We start from the raw sequence: 19,477 nt of genomic DNA, 5'->3' as shown, positions 1-19,477 counted from the left end.
GGTGGGTGTAGAGCAGCAGGTCAGAGTTTAATCCTTAAAAAGTTGTGCTACACTCTCTTCTTGCTTGCATCGTTTTTCATGAGAAGTCGGCTGCCTTTCCTGTCTCTGTTCCTTTGAACCTAGTGTATCTTTTTTCCCCCTCTGGCTGCTTCTTACATTCTTTTTCTTTTATTCTTTTTAATCAAGCACCTTGATTACGATGGGCCTTGGTGTATTTTTCTTCTTTTTCTTGTGTTTGGAGTTCATTTATAACTTTTATCAAATTTGGAAAGTATTTGGCCCTTATCTCTGCAAACATTTTTTTCTGCCCCCTGCACCATAGTCCTTTAGAGACTCCAGTAGCGTCTGTGCTAGGCCTCTGAGAGTTGTCCCACAGCTCACGGGTGCTCTTTTTCTCTTTAGCATTGTATTTTTTTCCATGTGTTTCATTTGGTGATTCCCTTTGTTGTCTTCAAGTTCAGTAATTTTCTGCAGCGTCTCCGCTTTTTTGTTAATTCCCACCCAGTAAATTTTCATCTCACATTGTCATCTTCATCTCATATAGTTTATGTCTTCTATATCTTCGTGTCTCCACCTAACTTTATAAACACAGGATGTTGCTTTAGCCTTATCTGTTAATTCTACCATTGTGTCAGTCCCAGGTAAGTTCAATTGATTGATTTTCCTTCTTGTTATAGATTATATCTTTCATGCTGCTTTATGTGTCTGGTAATTAATTTTTTATTGGATGCCTGACTATGTGGATTTTGTCTTGATGAATACTGCATACTTACTTATTTCTGCTAATGTTCTGGAGCTTTGCTTTGGATGCCGTTAAGTTAGTTGCAAACAGTTTGATCCTTTTGATTCTTGCTTTTAAGAGGTGTTAGGAAGGACTAAGGAGAAGGCAATGGCACCCCACTCCAGTACTCTTGCCTGGAAAATCCCATGGACGGAGGAGCCTGGTAGGCTGCAGCCCATGGGGTCGATAAGAGTGACCTGACTGAGCGACTGAGCAACTTCACTTTCACTTTTCACTTCCATGCATTGGAGAAGGACATGGCAACCCACTCCAGTGTTCTTGCCTGGAGAATCCCAGGGACGGGGGAGCCTGGTGGGCTGCCGTCTCTGGGGTCGCACAGAGTTGGACACGACTGAAGCGACTTAGAAGCAGCAGCAGCAGCAGCAGCAGCAGGAAGGACTAATGAGCTGACTCATTGGAAAAGACCCTGATGCTGGGAAAGATCAAAGGCAAAAGGAAAAGGGAACACCAGAGGATGAGATGGTTGGATAACATCACCAACTCAGTGGGCATGAATGTGAGCAAACTCCAAGAGATGGTGAAGGACAGGGCAGCCTGAAGTGCTTCAGTCCATGGGGTCGAAAAGAGTCAGACACAGCTTAGCAACTGAACAAGGAAGGCCTGCAGTCATAGTCACTCTGCGGCTAATTATCCCCTCTACTGATAAGACCCCCCGATTATGAGCCCAGTACTCCATGAATTAATGAATTCTTCCAGTCTGGTTGGTGGGAACAGGCACTGCTGCTGGCCCTGGGTGAGCACTGGGTCTCTGCTCTTTTCAGGTGTTCTTTTTGCAGGCTCCAGTAGTTTTCTGACACAGATGTGCTGGTCAGTCCTCTGCTGACTAGCTTAAGGAGACCTCTACAGTCTCTGGAGTTGTCTCTGGGACTGTGCCTTGCAAATTCTAACATCTGTGTCTGCTGAATGGCACCTGGGTTCTTTCTGCCTGTGCTGCAACCTGGGAATTCTGTTGAAGGAGAAAGCTGGGCATTTGTTTCCCATCTCTCAGGAATCTGTCTTTCACTGCCTGAAATCCATGCCTTGCAAACCGTTATTCCATATGTTTTAGCTTAGTTTTTTTGGTTGTTTCAGGAAGTAGGGCAAATCCCATTTCTGTTACTGTGTCTTGTCAGGAAGTGTAAGTCTCTGCTTCATTTATAATAGATACTCAGTCAGTTTGTAACTGCATCCTCACAGGTGGTCCAGCAATGATTCTAAAAAATGAACTAATTAAAGGTTATGTGCATAATTTATAATTGTGTAGCTGTGTACATCTAGTCACTGGAGATGGCACGTAGCACGAAGATGGTTGGTTATGCATACATGACCAGGAGATAAATACTTTAGCTCTTAAGCTTCCCTTTTCAGTTCATTTCTCTCATGTTGAATGCAGAATACATAGTTTTGCCATCCCAAAGCATAAATTTATATGCATAACTATAAATGACTAGCATATTTTCATTTGAAGAAGATGGTGCTGCTGCTGCTGCTACTGCTAAGTCGCGTCAGTCGTGTCCGACTTTGTGCGACCCCATAGACGGCAGCCCACCAGGCTCCCCCGTCCCTGGGATGCTCCAGGCAAGAACACGGGAGTGGGTTGCCATTTCCTTCTCCAATGCAGGAAAGTGAAAAGTGAAAGTGAAGTCGCTCAGTCGTATCCGACTCTTAGTGACCCCATGGACTGCAGCCTACCAGGCTCCTCCTGGGATGCTCCAGGCAAGAGTACTGGAGTGGGTTGCCATTGCCTTCTCCGAAGATGCTATTATACCCTTAATAGTGAAATAGTCATAAAATTTAAATGTATGTTGTTTGAAAATGTGAGAGTAAATTTCCTTTATTTAAGTATTCTGCGAAGACTTGTAGGGATTTATCTCCATAGCTTTAACTTTGATTAAGAACATGTTTGACCATGAGAATAACCGGCTGTTCACAGTAAGGGTTCAGCTTGTGGTTCCTTCATCCGGGCGTCTATTTGGAGGTAGAGCTGCACCCTTTGAAAGCAGCTCTCACTTAGATGAAGTAGTGATGTCCATTCCTGGAGGAGGGGACCCAGCTTCACTGCTCCCACCCATGTTAACAGAGTGCCCATTCTGTGCCACAGGAAGGGATGGGCCCTGGAAAGCGGCACCGGGGGAAAGACATTAGACCAGGAATTACCCAGCCATCCAGTTATATTCGAGACACAGATCGCGAGGAGGGGGGCAGGATGATGGAAGAGCTTAAACTCAGGGGCCTGATTTGGGCCTGGGGTCAGGAGAGGTTCCCCTGAAGAAATGACACTGCAGCGGAGAGCTAAGATTTAACTGGGACATTTTCACAGTTTGCAGGTAATTACTTGGTGTTGCAGTTAATAAGGTGACTGGTCAGTGCTTTTCCCAGAGGACCCACTTGCTCTCAGCAGGTTTTTGAGGCCCTATCAGGTGCTGGGCACTGTGGCAGGCGCTGGAGGGTCAGAGTCAAGCAGACATTCCCCAGGACAACACCTGAATTCTGCTGTGAAACCAGACTGATCTCATTTTACAAGTGAGGCAAGGGACGGTTTTTCTCTTTAAGATTGCTACTAGGGTTTTTATTAGCCACCTAAAAAGTCAGTTAGAGTTACTACGATTGCTTTCAAAGTATGAATTGCTCTGTGGAAAAGTTACATCTTTGTGATACAATGTCATCTCACACCAGCAAAGGGAAGGGTCCTTGTTCATTCGGGTATTCTTTAGTGCCTTTCCTAGGGTTTTCATGCTCTGAGGCCTTGTAACTGACTTGTGAGTTCCCAGGCCCTTGGTCGTTTTTGTGGCCACATACCTGGGGTCCACCTATTAATCATGTTTCCTCATTACCTGCTCTTAGTGGAGAGGCTGTTGCTGTTCGGCGTGTGTTTTTGGTTTTCGTCTGGGTGGTCCAACTGTGATGTTCTGGCCTTTGCCTCTGTTGGTTTTCCCAGTTATATAATTTGCAGTCAGATAACAGCTTGCCTTTTAAAATACAACGTGGAAGGGCTCCATTCCCCCCTATCCCCAAAATGTTTCTCTTAGCAATATGACCCTCAGAGCCTGGCCTTCCTATTACAGGAGTAAGGGCTGTAATTTGGCCTTTGGTGGGCTCATCTTTATAAATCCTAGTGATATGAATAAAACAGAATCAGTAGCAGTAGAGAACCCTTGTGGTTTTAAACAGAGAACTGAATAATCAGCCTTTCTTGCCTTGTCTCTGAATGAGGTTATCAGCGTTCCTTTTTGGAGTGTATCCCTTCCTGTCTTAAGCCTTTATGTTGTCTACTGTACTGCAAGTGTCTCACAGCGTGAGTGTTTTATTACTTCACCCACTGGCGGGGAGTATCACAGGTATAGAGAGCGTGCGTGTTACCGCTAAATGGTGAGACTTTTCCATAAACTCGCCTCTTGAGCCATTTTGGTTTGTGTTTACTCAGTAAATTTAGCAACTGGGAGAAGAGCATCTCCAGGGTCATTTAAATACTGAAGGTAGAATGTCGGGAGAGCTGTCAAGGCAGGTGCTTCCTACGGCACGGTCAGTCCACGCTGTGCGCTGGGGCTCTGCATGCCTGCACACGTCACAACGTCTGTTTCTCACATGCCCATGCAAAGCAGGGTTCTCTTTCTGCAGGTTAGAAAACCAAGGGTTGAGTGGGCTGTTGAGTCTTGGGTCCTGCTCTTGAGTGAGAAGAGGGCCCAGGGAGGCTGCCCCCTGAGGCCACGCTGCACCTTTCTGTCCAAGACCTGATTCCAGCTCTGTGTGCCCGGATCGGGGTGCACGCTGAGAGGCTGTGGGAGGGTGGTCTGCATGATCTGCACCAGATCTAAGGCTTCTAGATTTAACGGCAGAAATGGATTCCCTCTGATTTCCATGGCGTGATATTGGCAATGATCGCCTTCTGTAGTGCTGAAGCTAAACTCCACGCATCTAGACAGCACGTGGATGACAGACCACGGTGCTCAACTCATTTGACCCCTGAAGCTGTTGGGCTAAGAAATGTTGGTGGGTTGGAAACCTGAGGGTAGCTCGAGGTGGCCTGTTTTTTTTTTTGCTTTCTGCTCTTTGCAGAAAATCCCATGGACAGGAGAGCCTAGTAGACTCTTTTTGCTTTCTACTTTTGCCTGGAAAATCCCATGGATGGGAGAGCCTGGTAGGCTCTTTTTGCTTTTTGCTCTTGCCTGGAAAATCCCGTGGACGGGAGAGCCTGGTAGGCTACAGTCCATGGGGTCGCTAAGAGTTGGATACGACTGAGCTACTTCACTTTCACTCTCATGCATTGGAGAAGGAAATGGCAACCCACTCCAGTGTTCTTGCCTGGAGAATCCTAGGGACGGGGGAGCCTGGTGGGCTGCCATCTATGGGGTCGCACAGGGTAGGACGCGACTGAAGTGACTTAGCAGCAGCAGCTCTTTTATCTGTGTTTTAGTTTTTAATGTCTTTAGTCTTTTCTAGAGCATTAAATCAGTGCAATGAAATGTGGTAGGAAAGGAGGGTAGAAATTAGTGTGAGGTTTTTGTTGTTGTTGCATGAAACAAATAATTTTCATATCCATTGGAGCTGGCCAGTAATAAAACTTCCTGGACCGAAGATGGTCATCCTCACAGGACACTGAAAAGGGGACTTTTGTGTTCAAACCAACTTGGTCTGCAGCCCCTTGCAGGCCCCAAGGATGGATCAGTCAGAGTTCTTCCAGAGAAGCAGAACCAGTAAGCTAGAGCAGAGAAAGACAGAGAGGAGCAGATGGATGCATGGATGGATGGGTGGATTTTGGAGGCTCTGTCTCAGGACACATGGCGTCCAACAGGGCAGATCTGAACCCCAGGGGGCGGGCGCTGCCGCTGCTGCACACCGTGGCCTTGCTTCCTCCTCAGTGAAGCTGGTTTTGCTCTTAGAAGACTTCTAACTGCGTGGATGAGGGCCACCCTCATTCTCGAGGGTAATCTTTCCTTAAAGTCAGCTGATCTAGGTGTGACCACAGTGACTAAATGCCGTCACAGTGACAGTCAGATCACTGTTAGGTTGACTAGTGGGTGCTCTCAGCTGTCAGCTGGGTATGCTTTTTTTTTTTTTTCAGCCATTGCCTTAACCACAGTCTGTCATATCCCCCTTTCCTGCTCCTCTGGTTACAGCTGTCACACCTAGTTTAACACTCAACCCCCGGCTCAGAACCTCACCATCCCCACCTATCCCCTGAGCGGGGCCTGTGCCTGCCGTCCTGCAGCCTGGCCTCTGCCCGGGTCGCCACCCCTCCCGGGGGCGTCTGTGCTGTGGGGAATGTTGGGCTTCCCCGGAGACCCCCTCTGAGGGGCGGCCATTTCCCCATGTGTCCCAGCCTCCAGCCCCTACTCAGGCGAGCTAACCACTCCTCTCTCCCCTTTGACCTCTGTGGCCCATGTGCTCCCCTCTAGGTGCCCTGCACCCCAACATCACGGGCCCACCAGCAAGTCTCCCAGAGAGGAGGGCGGAGTGTGTTCACAGACACCTTCCCTCCAGATCCAGGGCTCCTAGGCCCAATTTCTGGGAGCCCCCCAACCAGTGGCTCTCAGGGAGAGGCTTGGGAAGCCCAGCCCAGGAATGCCACGAAGGCCCCCCGGCTCCGATCTGATCCTGTCCTCTCGCACCCTGCAGCCTGGGAGGAGGAGCGGTGGGCGGTGGTGACCGAGCTGGTTCTGCTGACCCCCCCGCCCCACCCCGCAGGCCCAGAGGAGACGAGCTCGCCTCTCCTTAGTGGGAAGGTGCCTCGCATCCCCTCGTTCTGTAGAGTGGGCTTTGGGACCGGGGACCTGGGGGCCAGCAACAGAGGACTTGCCCCTTCGACCCGGCCACGGCTGTCCCAGCATCTGCTCTGCAGTCACCTGTTGTTTGGGAGCCCTCTTTTGGGCCCTGTGCGCACACCCTGTCCACAGGTTCCGGAGTACCGCCCCTTTTTACTTTTACCTTAGGAAAGTGAGAGTGAAAGTCGCTCAGTCATGTCTGACTCTTTACGACCCCATGTACTACCCATGCATGTCCTTGCAGTTCTTGGAATTCTCTAGGTCAGGGTACTGGAGTGGGTTGCCTTTCCCTTCTCCAGGGGATCTTCCCAAGCCAGAGATCGAATCCAGGTCTCCTGATCACAGATGCAGGATTCTTTACCAGCTAAGCCACGAGCCACAATATTACTCATATTTTTAGCAAATTGTTTTAGTTGTTTCTGGCTTTTGGTTCCTTGTTCCAGCCATTCTTTGTTCCTCCTGTTCCTGGACCACCTATGTGAGCTCCTCTCACATCACTTAGAGAGCAGACTTTTGGTGTTGGGGCTTCTGGAGCCCGTGATATGGGGAGTGACTGTGTTTGTTTGTGGAAAATGGTGTTGCAGAAAAACAGGAGGAGCCAAAACAGGTGCCTTGGAGTTGTCGCTTGGTCTCTACAAGGCTGTTCTCTGAAGAGCCAGGTTTGCTCTGAACGCCCTGCAGAGACCCTCACTGTTGCTGTGGAGTGGGATTCTGCCTTGTAGGTTGGGGGGTTTTGATTGTGTGCATCTGGGTTGCAGGGACAGAGGGCTTCTTTTGATCCCTAGAGTCGAGCTCTGTTAACTGGTGTAGGTGGCTCAAAGATTTGGTGAGATCACTGGTAACATTTAAACTGATAATTACAAGGGGACTTCCCTTGTGGGCCAGTGGTTAGGAATACGCCTTGCAATGCCAGGGACGTGAGTTCAGTCCCTGGTTGGGGAACTGTGGTGCCCCAGAGCACCTGAAAGGCAAGCACCGCAACTGCTGAGCCTGTGCTCTGCAACTAGAGTCCGTGTGCCCCAAGAGAAGATCCCGAGCCCCACAACCGAAACCCGACACAGCCGCACAAACCAGAAATTTTTTAGAAATAAACTGACCACAAAAGAAAAATAGGTTATAAATTGGTGATAGAGAAAAACTAAAGTTTTATTTATATCAGGAATCTGTCAGTATGTGTTGTGCCTTATGCTTATTAACCATGAGGGCCCCTGTGCGCCCAAGAATTCTAGATTTTGTATAGAAAACGTAAAGCCCATCGGTGTTTAGGGTGGGCTTTACAAAATTGAGATTAATCAGAGCCTGGGCTGGGGGCGCATGGTGACAGACAGTGCAGGAGGAGAACAGAGCAGAGGGCAGAGTCGCACGGGGGGAACACCCAGACCCCAGAGGACTCTCCCGTCCGTGCGTCCTGTCCTGGGACGGGCCAGGCTGTCCTGCGAGAGGAGCCTGTCCTCCTCTCCTTGCCAACACCGCAGCCCTTTCTCTGGAAAGGCTCCTCTGGCCGCCCACCCGGAGACCACCGTGTCGTCACTGTGGCCTCTCTTGTCCCTGTCCCTGCGGAGGACTCCAGAAGGTGCGCACGGCGTCCAGTGCAACACCTCTGCCATTTCCTCCCCGTTTGCAGTTCTTGGATCTCCACGGTTTCCTTTGTGATCTCAGCTTTTCTCACTAGCACTCGGAACTCTCTCTGTGTTCTGAAATAGGTGTCATCCCTGCTGGGCAGCATCTATTACTGCTGGCTTTCCGGAAGTCAGACAGGGACCTCGGTGTAGGCTGTCACGGCCTCGGGTCCGGCTGTGGCGTTGACCCAGGCTCGCGAGACCCACACCGCTCCTGAACATTGAAACTAAGACAAGCCCAATCACCACAGGAGGCAGCTGCCATTAGAATGCCTTGAGATTGTTGTAGACATTCTCTAGAAATTGTTTTAATATTCTGGTTATAATTATAAAATATGTGGATTTTAGTTTGCAGTTAACATGTTTCGAACGTTACCACCTTCCTCCAACCCCACGGGAGCAGAATTTGACCCAGAGGAAGATGAGCCAACGTTAGAAGCAGCCTGGCCTCACCTGCAGGTACGGGGTCGTGGGTGCCTCAGAAGCAGAGGGGCGGGACATGGTGGTTTCTCCACTGGAGCCCACGGTCAGCTGGTCCCGGGGTAGGGAGCGGGGAGGCCTCTGAGCTTTGGTGTCACAACCCTGCAGACCTTCACATCCGAGAGCAGTGTTGTAGCAGAAGAAGGTTCTTGTTTGTTTGGAGACGTTACACAAACTACAAAGCTACAGAACTGTCAGTATATTTTCAGTGGAAGTGACGGATGAGCTGAGGTCGCGGGTCTTATGCAGACATTTCTCAGTCTTGGTCCTCGGACTTACTGTTGCCTGCGATGCGTCCCAGGACCCACCTGCTTGACGGATGCTGTTTTCCTGACACATTTGTGAAGAAAGAGGTGGCTTGGGCAGGGCGCCAGCCCCACGAGCTAGATCGGGAGGTCTGGGTCGGCTGAAGGAGGGCAGTCAGGGAACTAAACACCCTGGGAAGGAGCTCGATGGGGAGCAGATAGGAGGGGCCAGAGGCAGAGCCCCCTGCCCTCAGTGCCGTGTGTGACTGTGACAGCCTGCAGCCCATTCATGCAGGGGTCCCAGCTTCCTGTGCTCCCGGCCTTCCACCAGGACCGTGGGGGTGACGGGACCTGCAAATCCCACCTGGAGTCTGGTCCCAGCCTGGGTGGTGGCTTCTGTGCACTGTGGGCTCCAAGCAGGGGCGACCTCAGCCGTGGCCATCCCTGTGTAGATGCCATGGAAGGGTATAGTCCGTGGTTCTTATAAGTAAAGCAGTTACCATCCTCAGTATAATCAAGCCACGTGCTTTGATGTGGATTCTTCAGATACGTGCCTGTGGTTTTGTTAAGGTTAGTATTTGCAGACAGAGATTCAACTCATAGTATACTGTGAAATCTCCATTTAATGAAATACCATGTTATTTGACTCACTGTGTTTTTTCTTTTTCCTCCTAGCTTGTTTATGAGTTTTTCTTAAGACTTTTAGAGTCTCCAGATTTCCAACCTAATATAGCGAAGAAGTATATTGATCAGAAGTTTGTATTGCAGGTAAGGCCCAGATTAGCTGAAGCTACAAATTGTGTAATCCACCCAGAGAGAATTACCGTGTCACTGAGTGTCTTTTTTCCTTGAAGCTTTTAGAGCTCTTTGACAGTGAAGATCCTCGCGAGAGAGATTTTCTCAAAACTACCCTTCACAGAATCTATGGAAAATTCTTAGGCTTAAGAGCTTACATCAGAAAACAGATAAATAATATATTTTATAGGTAAGTCTGAGCACGGTGGCCTTCCCCTCTTGCACGCCGATGGTCCCATCACACTTAACCTCACCGTTTTCCTTCAGAGGCTGAAGAGCAGGAGTGGCTGTTTGTGAGCAGCCGGCCCGTCTACACCCCTTGTCTCGGCGCCGGGCAGGGCCCCTTTGCTCTGTGCCTGCTCCCCTACCCCCCCCACCACGGCTTGCACCCCAGCCTGTGGTCCAGCTCTTTTCAGCAGGCTGGTCACCCCAGGCCTGGCTCCCTCTGGACCCACCCAGAGCTGCACCAACTCACGCTTCCCCATGGATCTTGGTGGAAGGAGAAGGGTGGGGAGTGGCGCAGGGGCTCTTTGGCGGCATCCCTGCTGGAAGCAGTGGGTGAGGCAGAGCAGTCACCTGGGCCTCCCCAGGCCTGCAGGTCCATGGGGGCCAGCTCGGCCCTGGTTTGTTGGAGGAGGGCGCCGCCTCAGGGTTCAGGGAGGAGTGTCCCCCAAGTGTTCAGCTTGACCCCCTTCTCCCTTCACACACCCGCCCACCTCCACCTCTATGAACCTGAGTGCTAACGCCCCTGGATCCGCCGACTCCCACGCCAGCACGCTCCTCTGATGAGCGGGTGTGGGTTCTGGGCCAGCCCCTGGTGCCCCGCATGTCCTCCCGTTTTCCACCAGCCCTTCTCCTCACCCTCTTGGGCTCTGGAAACAGGCCCGCACCAGGAAGGCCCTGGTGTGGCGGGTGGTCTGGTCTCCTGGGAGGGCAGGCTGGTCTCACATCTCCAGCTCCAGCTTCCCGCCCGGCTCCTGGGGGCACCCAATAAATGTCAGTGGATAAAACCCTTAGCGTAGTTCCTTCTCTGCCCTTGGAAGCAGTAAGGGGTGGCTCAGCCCCAAGCCCCCGGCTCCGGGATGCCGCAGGTAGTGATGAATCCCGGCACTGACGGCATCCGCTGTGAGGTCGGAAGGCCAGTGGATTTTGTGGGAGGGGGTGGCCCAGGGGCACCAGCGCAGAGCACCCCTGTCGGCCTGGCTGGGGCCTTTTTAGTGGCCGTGACCGAGCAGGGAAAGCAGAGGGGCTGAGACGGTAGGCGGGCCACAAGGTCCCGGAGCCGAGACCGGCTCCTCACTTCATGTGAGAAAGATGGAGAGGGCGCCCAGGAGCTGCACCCCGCTCGCCGCGCCCCATGTAGCGCAGCTGAGGCTTGCGAGACGGTCTGAGACGCGCTCGGCCCCCTCTCCCCGAGGCTGCTTGTGTGAGGCCCCTACCTAGGCCTGTGCTTTCTCGAGTCTAGTCTGCGTCTTCACAGCTGAGTCAGGCACATGCCCAGCTGAGGGCTGGCGGCTCCAGGTGAGGGCTCGCGCCCATCTTGGTCACCGGTAGAGCCCGAAGGTTAGGTGGCAGGTAGAGCCGGGCCTCAGCCTCTGCTGCCGACGCATCCCCTGCATCTGGAGGCTTCGGTCAGCCGTCTGCTGGCCCTCGTGTCCGGTGACCCACCAGGCCCCGGGAACTCGAGGCAGAGGCCGCAGTGGCTGCCGCTGCCCCGCAGGGCCTGGCCTTGGCCAGGGGCAAGCTGGCTTCTTCCCTTTGTATGGGTCAGAGTGACTTGGGGAGGTGAGCACAGCCCAGCTTGGAGGGGGAGCAGCTTCTGCCTCTGTGTGAGGTGCAGAGCGCCTCACCCCTCAGGAGAGGGGTGCATGGTGTCTGTTTGTGGGGGGCCCTGTCCTTGACAGGCAGGTTTCAGCTCAGCATGGGGAGAGTCCTGGCTCCTTTGTGTGGAAAGAGGAAGGAACACCGCGGCTCTGCTCTGCATGGACCCTTAGGGCTGCCTCCCATTTTGCACCCACTTTCTTGCTCCCCTCTGGAAAAGAAGGAAGGAGGCTGTGCTTACTTTCTCTTTCCTGTGAAGTGAAGTGATGTCGCTCAGTCATGTCCGACTCTTTGCAACCCCATGGACTGTAGCCTGCCAGGCTCCTCCATCCATGGGATTCTCCAGGCAGGAATACTGCCTGGGGTGCCATTTCCTTCTCCAGGGGATCTTCCCGACACAGGGATTGAACCTGGGACTCCCACACTTACAGGCAGACTCTTTACCATCTGAGCCACCAGGGAAACCTTCTCTTTCCTGTACCTGCTCCATATCTATCAAGTAATCCAAATTAAGAGTTTATCGATGAGAAGATAGTAAAGCTGATTTAGGAAAATAAAATAGCTGCTGGCTCCAGGCAACCCTTGTTTAAATGTCAGCACTGGTGGAGCTGGGTCACAGGTGGCACCTAGGGGCCTGGCCGCCTCCAGGCGTCAGGAGCCAGAGTCGAGCTCTCAGGCTTTAGGACCCTGGCCCCACTGCTGCCTGCCCAGCCGTCCTGGTGGACACAGAGGAATAGAAACAGAAGTGGGCCAGTCGTGCTGGACGAAAGTGTAACTTGTACATCTGAGCCGTTTTTAAGTATTTCCGGTAAAACAGATGGAGTGAAGGGAGCCTTGAGTTCATGAGCTGAAGCGCCTCCCCATGTAGACGTCCGAGGAGGCTGGAGCTCCCTTGGGGCCAGCTTTCCGGCTCAGCGCGGGGCGGCGGGGCTGACGTGTCTGAGGCTGGCACGGGCCCCGCACGCCGTGCAGCCTTGCTGTCAACAGCCCGGCCACCACAATCCATCACGGGCACACCCCTGCCCCGGCTCCGTGCAGCAACCACTGCTGTGCTCTGTGGCTCAGCGATTCTCACCCAGGTCCCTGTGGGCTCAGCTCCGATCAGTCCAAGTTGGTGGTGTCCAGGCCTCCACGTGACTGCCTTGCCTGCCCATCACCTACCTCTGTTGTAGCCAAAGGGGTTCCCTCCCCGCCCCACACTCTCATTTTCAAAAGATCGGTTCCAAAATCTAGAGACGTTAGACCCACTCCTCGGAAGCGTGTCACACTTTGTGTCTGACCTGGTCTGTACCTTAACGTCACTATTCCATTTGTTTCAAACAAGGACAATGAAAATTTTTATTCATTGCAAACTTATTTTTGGCCCGAAGCTGGCTCTAAACTGGTAGTTTTTGTCTGCTGGGCAGGAACGTTTTTCAAACACCAGCCCCTTCTGGCTTCAGGCAGAATTCACTGCGTATTCTGGGTTAGGCGAGCCAGGTTGTGGGGCGGCAGTGGGCTGTTCCTGGGGGACCCTCGGGGAGAGAAGTCGCTGTCCTGTTTCCTGGCCCTGGCCCCTTTCCCTGGCCCCAGTAGACTCAGCAGTCGTGTCTCAGATTCCAGGCTTGGCTCTCACACCAGGGCCGTGTTGACAATAAGTCCTGGTCTGCTCCCTCAGGCTGACATGGGCGCTGGGAGCCCCAGGGACCACCCATGGGGCCCAAGGGAGCGGCTGCTCAGACAGGGGTTTCAGAAGATGGCAGTTGAAGCAACATAGGAAAAGTGTGGGGTGTCAGGGAGGAAGTAGGGGAGCCAGCCCCAATGGTAAGGAAGTAACTTGTACCCCTTGCAGAGACCACGCTAAATATCAGAGGCTTTAAAATTGAGTCAGGTGTCAACTTAGCTTGAGATGTGGCAAAAAAATAAAAGCAAACAGCAGGCTATTTGTTGTCAAATCTGGGTGGTTGAGATGTAGTGCTCACTGTAAACATCCTTCCCAATTTATGTTTGAAACTTTCAAAGTAAAACATTCGGGAGAAACGGGAGCGAGCCCCTGCTCCCTGCCCCCTGAGTATTGCACATCCAGGCCTTGAGGAGTCTCTGGTAACCATTAGCGGTGCCCCCAGAGCGGTTTTCACAAATAGCGGTGCTTCTTGTTGCCTGGCTACGTGGTTTTCTTCCTAAAAGCCTTGTTTTCTTCTTCAGAGCATTTTTGTCTTTTCCAGCCATGATTTCAGTATTCTAATTCTAAATGACATCTTGCTTTTTCCAGATTTATTTATGAAACAGAGCATCACAATGGCATAGCAGAATTACTGGAAATATTGGGAAGGTAAGTTGTCTCTCTGTTAATTGGCAGTGAACAGCCTTAGGTGGGATTCATGCCAAAACGATCCAGTTCCCTGCGTTTAACCGCCCCTCCCCAGAGCAGGGCAGTGCAGGCTGTCCTCCAGAGGAACTTAAATCAGCCTCATTTAAGGGCAGGGGCTGGTGAGCCCTTGGATCGGGACTGAATGACAGGACTCTCCCATTCGTATGGTTCCATATGTAGATTCTGTTTCATGTATATACCTTGGTAGCATTACTATGGGAACCCAATCTCAATTATTTCCTCAAGAGCAGTGCTAAAAATAGCTACATTAAGAATGTTTACATCTGACACTTGGAAGAAGAATAGGTCATTTATTATACATTTGGGGTATTGAGTAAATACTAGTATTTCAAATTGTTTTGATTTTATAAATTCTTCATATGTATTCTTATAAACTAACATTTCAAAAATGTCATCGTCTTAATCCAAGTAGAGTTCTTGCTTCTTATCTTTTTTTTTTAATCGACGACCAGAAGGTTTTCTCTTTCCTCAACACCTCGCTTGGGGATTCAGTTCACGTTAGAAGCTAAAGGTTCTGAGGAGTCCTGCAGGGAAGAAACCACCCTCCTGTTCAATCTAGTAACTCCCAAAGCTGTTAGAAGACCCTAACAGCGTTGCCATCTGGCAAACTGAGGCCCAGTCATTCTGAAAACAACTTCCCTCACCATTTCAGATAAAATGTAAAGCAAAGGACAGTCCTCGTGGCGAGCTCCCCTCTGACACGGCCCGGGTTCTCTCTCCCAGCGAGTGCAGTGAACGCAAGAGCGGACGCCCTTGTTGTCCGGCCTTACTAAACACTCGCGCCTCCTATTTCCTTCCCTGTAAAATGGGAAGGTAATCGTATTCATGCCCGAGATTGTTGCGAGGCTGACGTGTCCAGACAGCCCCCACGCCACACACGAGATCCTCTCCTGTCCCCTCGTTTGAATGTGCAAATCATCCCCAATGGTCACTGCAGACTGATCCTGCCTGAGTGCCCAGTGTGCCAGGCCCGTGAACAAGGCATCAGTTGAGAAACTGCTGTAACTGCTTCTGCAGCTCTCAGCAACTTACCTGAGTGTAAAATGCCAAGTAGATGTTGTAGATGAAAACTTCAGCTTGGAGGTGAAGAGCAGGGGACCCCCTTTCCCTGCAGAAGGGAACAGCTTTCGTGTTGATTTTTAAACGACACCCACTTTGCACACGCAGACTCTGTTCTGCCAGCACTGGACTAGAGAGGCAGGATTTCTCTGGGGAGGAGTGAGAATTCCAAATGATGGTGGAGGCCGAAGGAGGGCGCTGGTGCCCGCCCGAGCTGCCGCTCTCAGGGCCCTACCTGGCGGAGGAGGTTTTGCTCCTAGAGGCTCCCGCTGCTCCGGGGAGCTAACCGTGAGCTCAGAATTTTTAAATCACCCGGCAGTGCCAAAGATAGAAATGACCGTGCTTCCTGAGAGGGACCTAACAGTCTTTTAATTTCTGCTACTATCCGCCCTCCTTTCTTCTGACACTCATAATTTGCTTGCTAGTTTTCATGGTGAACACAAAAACTAAAAGAAAAACAGCGAGATACGTTTTTTAACCTGGAATTTGTAAATATCCAAACTTTGAATAAATTCTGTTTTCGCAGTATAATTAACGGATTTGCCTTACCACTGAAAGAAGAGCACAAGATTTTCTTATTGAAGGTGTTATTACCTTTGCACAAAGTGAAGTCTCTGAGCGTCTACCATCCTCAGGTGAGGGCTCCTCGGGAGGGAGCGTGGCCGTCTCTGCTTGGACCTCAGTGAACTTGGGATGTTGAACCCCAGCCTCCAGCAGGGGGTGTTTTCTCTGTTACATCACATGTGGACTTGGGTGTCAGGATTCCCATGATGAGTGAAAGGATAAGGGAGTAAAAGAGATTGCTTTTTAAGAATATCAGAAAATTCTCAAGAATGGAGAATTTCAAAATTGGTTGTCAGTATCGAAAAGGGAGCTGTTCACACGATGAAGGGGTCAAGGAAGACCTCTTGGAGGAAGACTTCCTGTGGCTGGATAGAAACCTCGCACCCCAAAGATGACACCTCTCTGTCTGCCCGCCAGTCAAGTGGCAGGAAGACAGGTTGTTTGGGGACTTCCCCAGTGGTCCAGTGGTTAGGGCTCTGCACTTCCCCTGTAGGGGTCACGGGTTTGATCCCCAGTCAGGGAACTAAGATTCCACAAGCCACATGGTGCAGCCAAAAGAATAAAAAAGTAAATATTTCCAAGCAAAAAGTTTTTTTTTTTTTTTGAAGCTGTGGGGTTTTTATAACTTTGTAAAAATCTGTTTATGATTACACTGAAAAACTAATCCATAAATGGTTTCTAACTGGTTGTTTGGCTGCGTTTCCCCCAGGAAATTTGGGTTTTCCTTCACCCTTTTCTTCTAAGTTCCATGTAGACAGAAATAAGCTACACTGACTGTAGCTCGGGAAGTTTCGGGTCCGAGAATCAGGAAACACCCCCGTGCTCTGTGGGTCCTCCCTCGGGGACCGTACCTCAAGGCATCAGAAAGTGTGTTCTAAACACCCCACCACCAGCCCCCCACCCACCCCCCCAGTCTGTGGGGCCTCCCTCGGGGAGCGTGCCTCAGGGCATCAGAAAGCGTGTTCCTTGGTGGTAGTTGGTGGTTTAGTCACTAAATCGTGTCCAACTTTTTGTGACCCCATGGACTGTGGCCCTCCAGGCTCCTCTGTCCTTGGGATTCTCCAGGTAAGAACACTGGAGTGGGTTGCCATTTCCTTCTCCAGGTGATCTTCCCGACCCAGGGATCGAACCCGTGTCTCCCACATTACAGGTGGATTTTTTTACCAACGGAGCCACCGGGGAACCCAGCCATTCTAGTAACACTGGCTTCCTGGGAAATTTTTACTTAGAGTTTTTTCTCTGTTTCCTATTAACTGGTAACATCTTTACATCCAACCAATTTATTATCACATTAGTTGTTCTGTATTAGAAATTAATAGTTTAGGGATTTAAGATGGAAACAGATTTTAATTTTTTTTTCCCCCAGCATTTAGATTACTTGTCCATTACAGTCTCCAAAAGGCCACAAGGAAAAGTCCTCGCTAGCCCTGGGCTGACTTGGCAGTATTGGTCTAAAAGACCATCTTCTGGGTTTTTTTTTTTTTTTTTTTAGCTTCCTGATGTTCCTTCTACAGTTGACCTGTGTCACACATCGGTCCTGGGGTCCCTCCCTGAGAGTCCCCCCCGGGGTGGGAGGTGGGGGGCATGGGTCACGTCCAGGCCCGTCTCCCAGGGGAAGGTGTCTGGCGGTGATGCAGCGTTTTCATGGTAATGTGCAGTGTTAACACTCTGTCTCTCTCGCTGTAGCTGGCCTACTGCGTGGTGCAGTTTTTAGAGAAGGACAGCACCCTCACTGAGCCGGTAAGTACAGCCACTCGCTCGGGGCCCTGCGATGTGGTGTGTGATCGCAGTTATCAGCGTTGCAGTCTGGCTCCTTCCCCACAACAGCCTCTCCCTCCTAAGTTACAGCGAGGACAAACACGGGCTGATCTCATTCATGTGTTATAAGTTTTCAAACTGTAGCAATTTTAATTACAAGTCCCCTTGTCAGAGTGATTCTTTTATGTAATAAGATAGCCACCTTATCCCGCGTTGCCTTTTACTCTGAAAGAACGGCATGGCTGCTGAATCGCGTGCGGTTTAATGCTTCCACGTCGCTTGGTTTAACAGCAGTTTACTGACTGCAGTCAGAGGAAGTGTAGTAAGGATTCAAAATGCCCATACTAAAGAGGTTTTGCTGTTTTGAAAATTCTCCCCAAGTTAGAGTGTAACTATTTTATGATCATTGGATCATAAATGAACGTTAGATTGCCACTGTCAGTGTTTAGATTTCCACGTTTCTTGGCATTTTATCTTTATTAAAAATAAAAAGGCTATTGTAACCTAGATTTCACAAAGTTGGGTGTGTCAGGTGGCCGTTGAAGTATTTGAATACACTTTTTTAACCAGCTTTATTGAGATGTAATTCTGTGCCATATAGCTCACCCACTTAACGTTGTGATTCAATGGTTTTTTTATACACTAGGTTATTAATTTCTTCAAATGTGGTAAAATATACTGTATAACAACACTTATTGTTTAAAGTCTACAGTTCTGTTGTCCAGTCGCTATAGTCGTGTCTGACCCTGTGATCCCATGGACTGCGGCCTGCCACGCTGCCCTGCCCACTGTCTCCTGGAGTTTGCTCAGACTCATGTCCTTTGAGTCGATAATGCCATGGAGCGGCATTGATTCCATTCAGGGTGTTGTGCAGCTGCCAGCACTGTTTCTAAAACTTTGTCATCGCCCCAGACGGAAGCTCTGTCTTCGTTAAGCAGGGTTGCCCCATATGCCCTCCACTCTGCCCGTGATAACCTCAGCTCTGCTCTCTGTCCCTGAACCTGGCTGCTCTAGACTCCTGATGTGAGTGGACTCACCCAGGATTTGTGCTTTTGCAGCCGGCTTCCCTCACCCACACGCTCAGGGTTCACCGGTGCCGCCACGTGTGCCAGGAACTCCTTCCTTGCTGTGACTGAAGAGTGTTCCGTTGTGCGGCTAGACCGCATGTGGGTAACGTGCTCCCCGGTCAGCGGAGACTTGAGTTGTGTCCGCACTTCAGCTTTTGTGAACATCTGTGTGCAAACGTCTCTTCAAGTCCCGGCTTTCAGTTCTTGTGTGTGTAAAGCGGTAACTGGGCGTGCTGCGCTGCGTGGTAATTCTCTGGAGATGCCGTTCCGTTCTCCACAGCAGGCGCACCATTCTGCGTTCCCATCCGCAGCCACAAGGATCCCAGCTGACCCACACCCTCGCCGACCCTTGCTGCTTTCTGTTCTTTTTACTGTAACCCTTCTAGTGAGTGTGAAGGAGTGTCTTGTGGGTTTGATTTGCATTTCCCCAGCGACTAACGGTGTTGGGCCTCTTGACACACGCCTATTCGCCATCTGTGTTTCTTCTTTGGAGAGGTCTCTTAAGCTCGTCGCCCGTTTTTAATTGCGTTGGGTACTGTTGACACCAAGAACTGTCAGGTGGCAGTTAGAACGCTTTACAAAATCCCTACTGGACTGAAAAAGGCGACTGTTGTAATTTCTGCCTCTTTCTTGTCCCTTTAGTGGTCGTCCACAGTTTCCTTGTTGAAATTGTAATTTTTATAGTGAAAAAAAATAGAAACTCTTAATACTGTATCCTGAGTTAAACTGCTTCTGATATCTCCTTCCTTTGTAAGCTTTTAAATTCTACATGTGGCCACCCCTCTTCACCCTAAAATTCAGGGAAAGCCCCTGGTCATACTGCTCAGCTGCTGCCTGCAGGGAGAACGGGAGCCCCCTGCTCTGCAGCCCCTTCCTGGGGTTCGTTGCACCTCTGCCTCGGCTCTGTCCAACATTCTGGACACCCCCCCAAAACCAGGAGGTGTACCAAATCTTACCAGACTTCTGTACCAAACACAAAAAGTATTTATTGCAATTTAGGTTGAGGACGTGTTATTTTAACCTCCTAATAAACTGATGACATGTTTAGATAGGGAAAGAAAAATGAGATGGCACTAATAAGAAAAAAGCCCTTTTTAATGTCTTTCTAGTGACACATCCTAATTCGTGTCTATATTTGCAGTTCTTCTCCAAACT

The 19,477-nt window shown here is 50.4% G+C and overlaps 1 protein-coding gene across 9 annotated transcripts in view; it reads left to right on the top strand.

Moving 5' to 3' along the window:
• The window catches only part of PPP2R5C (protein phosphatase 2 regulatory subunit B'gamma), a 138,776-nt gene that overhangs the window by 96,432 nt on the left and 22,867 nt on the right, over nucleotides 1-19,477 (top strand). For all 9 annotated transcript variants that reach the window (XM_040256905.1, XM_040256902.1, XM_040256904.1 and 6 more), the window contains 6 exons: nucleotides 8,511-8,621; nucleotides 9,563-9,655; nucleotides 9,742-9,872; nucleotides 13,755-13,814; nucleotides 15,460-15,568; nucleotides 17,184-17,237. In XM_040256905.1, the coding sequence (XP_040112839.1) occupies nucleotides 8,511-8,621; nucleotides 9,563-9,655; nucleotides 9,742-9,872; nucleotides 13,755-13,814; nucleotides 15,460-15,568; nucleotides 17,184-17,237 (558 nt within the window). The remainder of the gene's footprint in view (nucleotides 1-8,510; nucleotides 8,622-9,562; nucleotides 9,656-9,741; nucleotides 9,873-13,754; nucleotides 13,815-15,459; nucleotides 15,569-17,183; nucleotides 17,238-19,477) is intronic.

This window comes from Oryx dammah, unplaced genomic scaffold, assembly GCF_014754425.2.
Source record: "Oryx dammah isolate SB20612 unplaced genomic scaffold, SCBI_Odam_1.1 HiC_scaffold_16, whole genome shotgun sequence".
Lineage (NCBI taxonomy): Eukaryota > Metazoa > Chordata > Mammalia > Artiodactyla > Bovidae > Oryx > Oryx dammah.
This window is presented reverse-complemented; position numbering and strand designations above follow the sequence as displayed.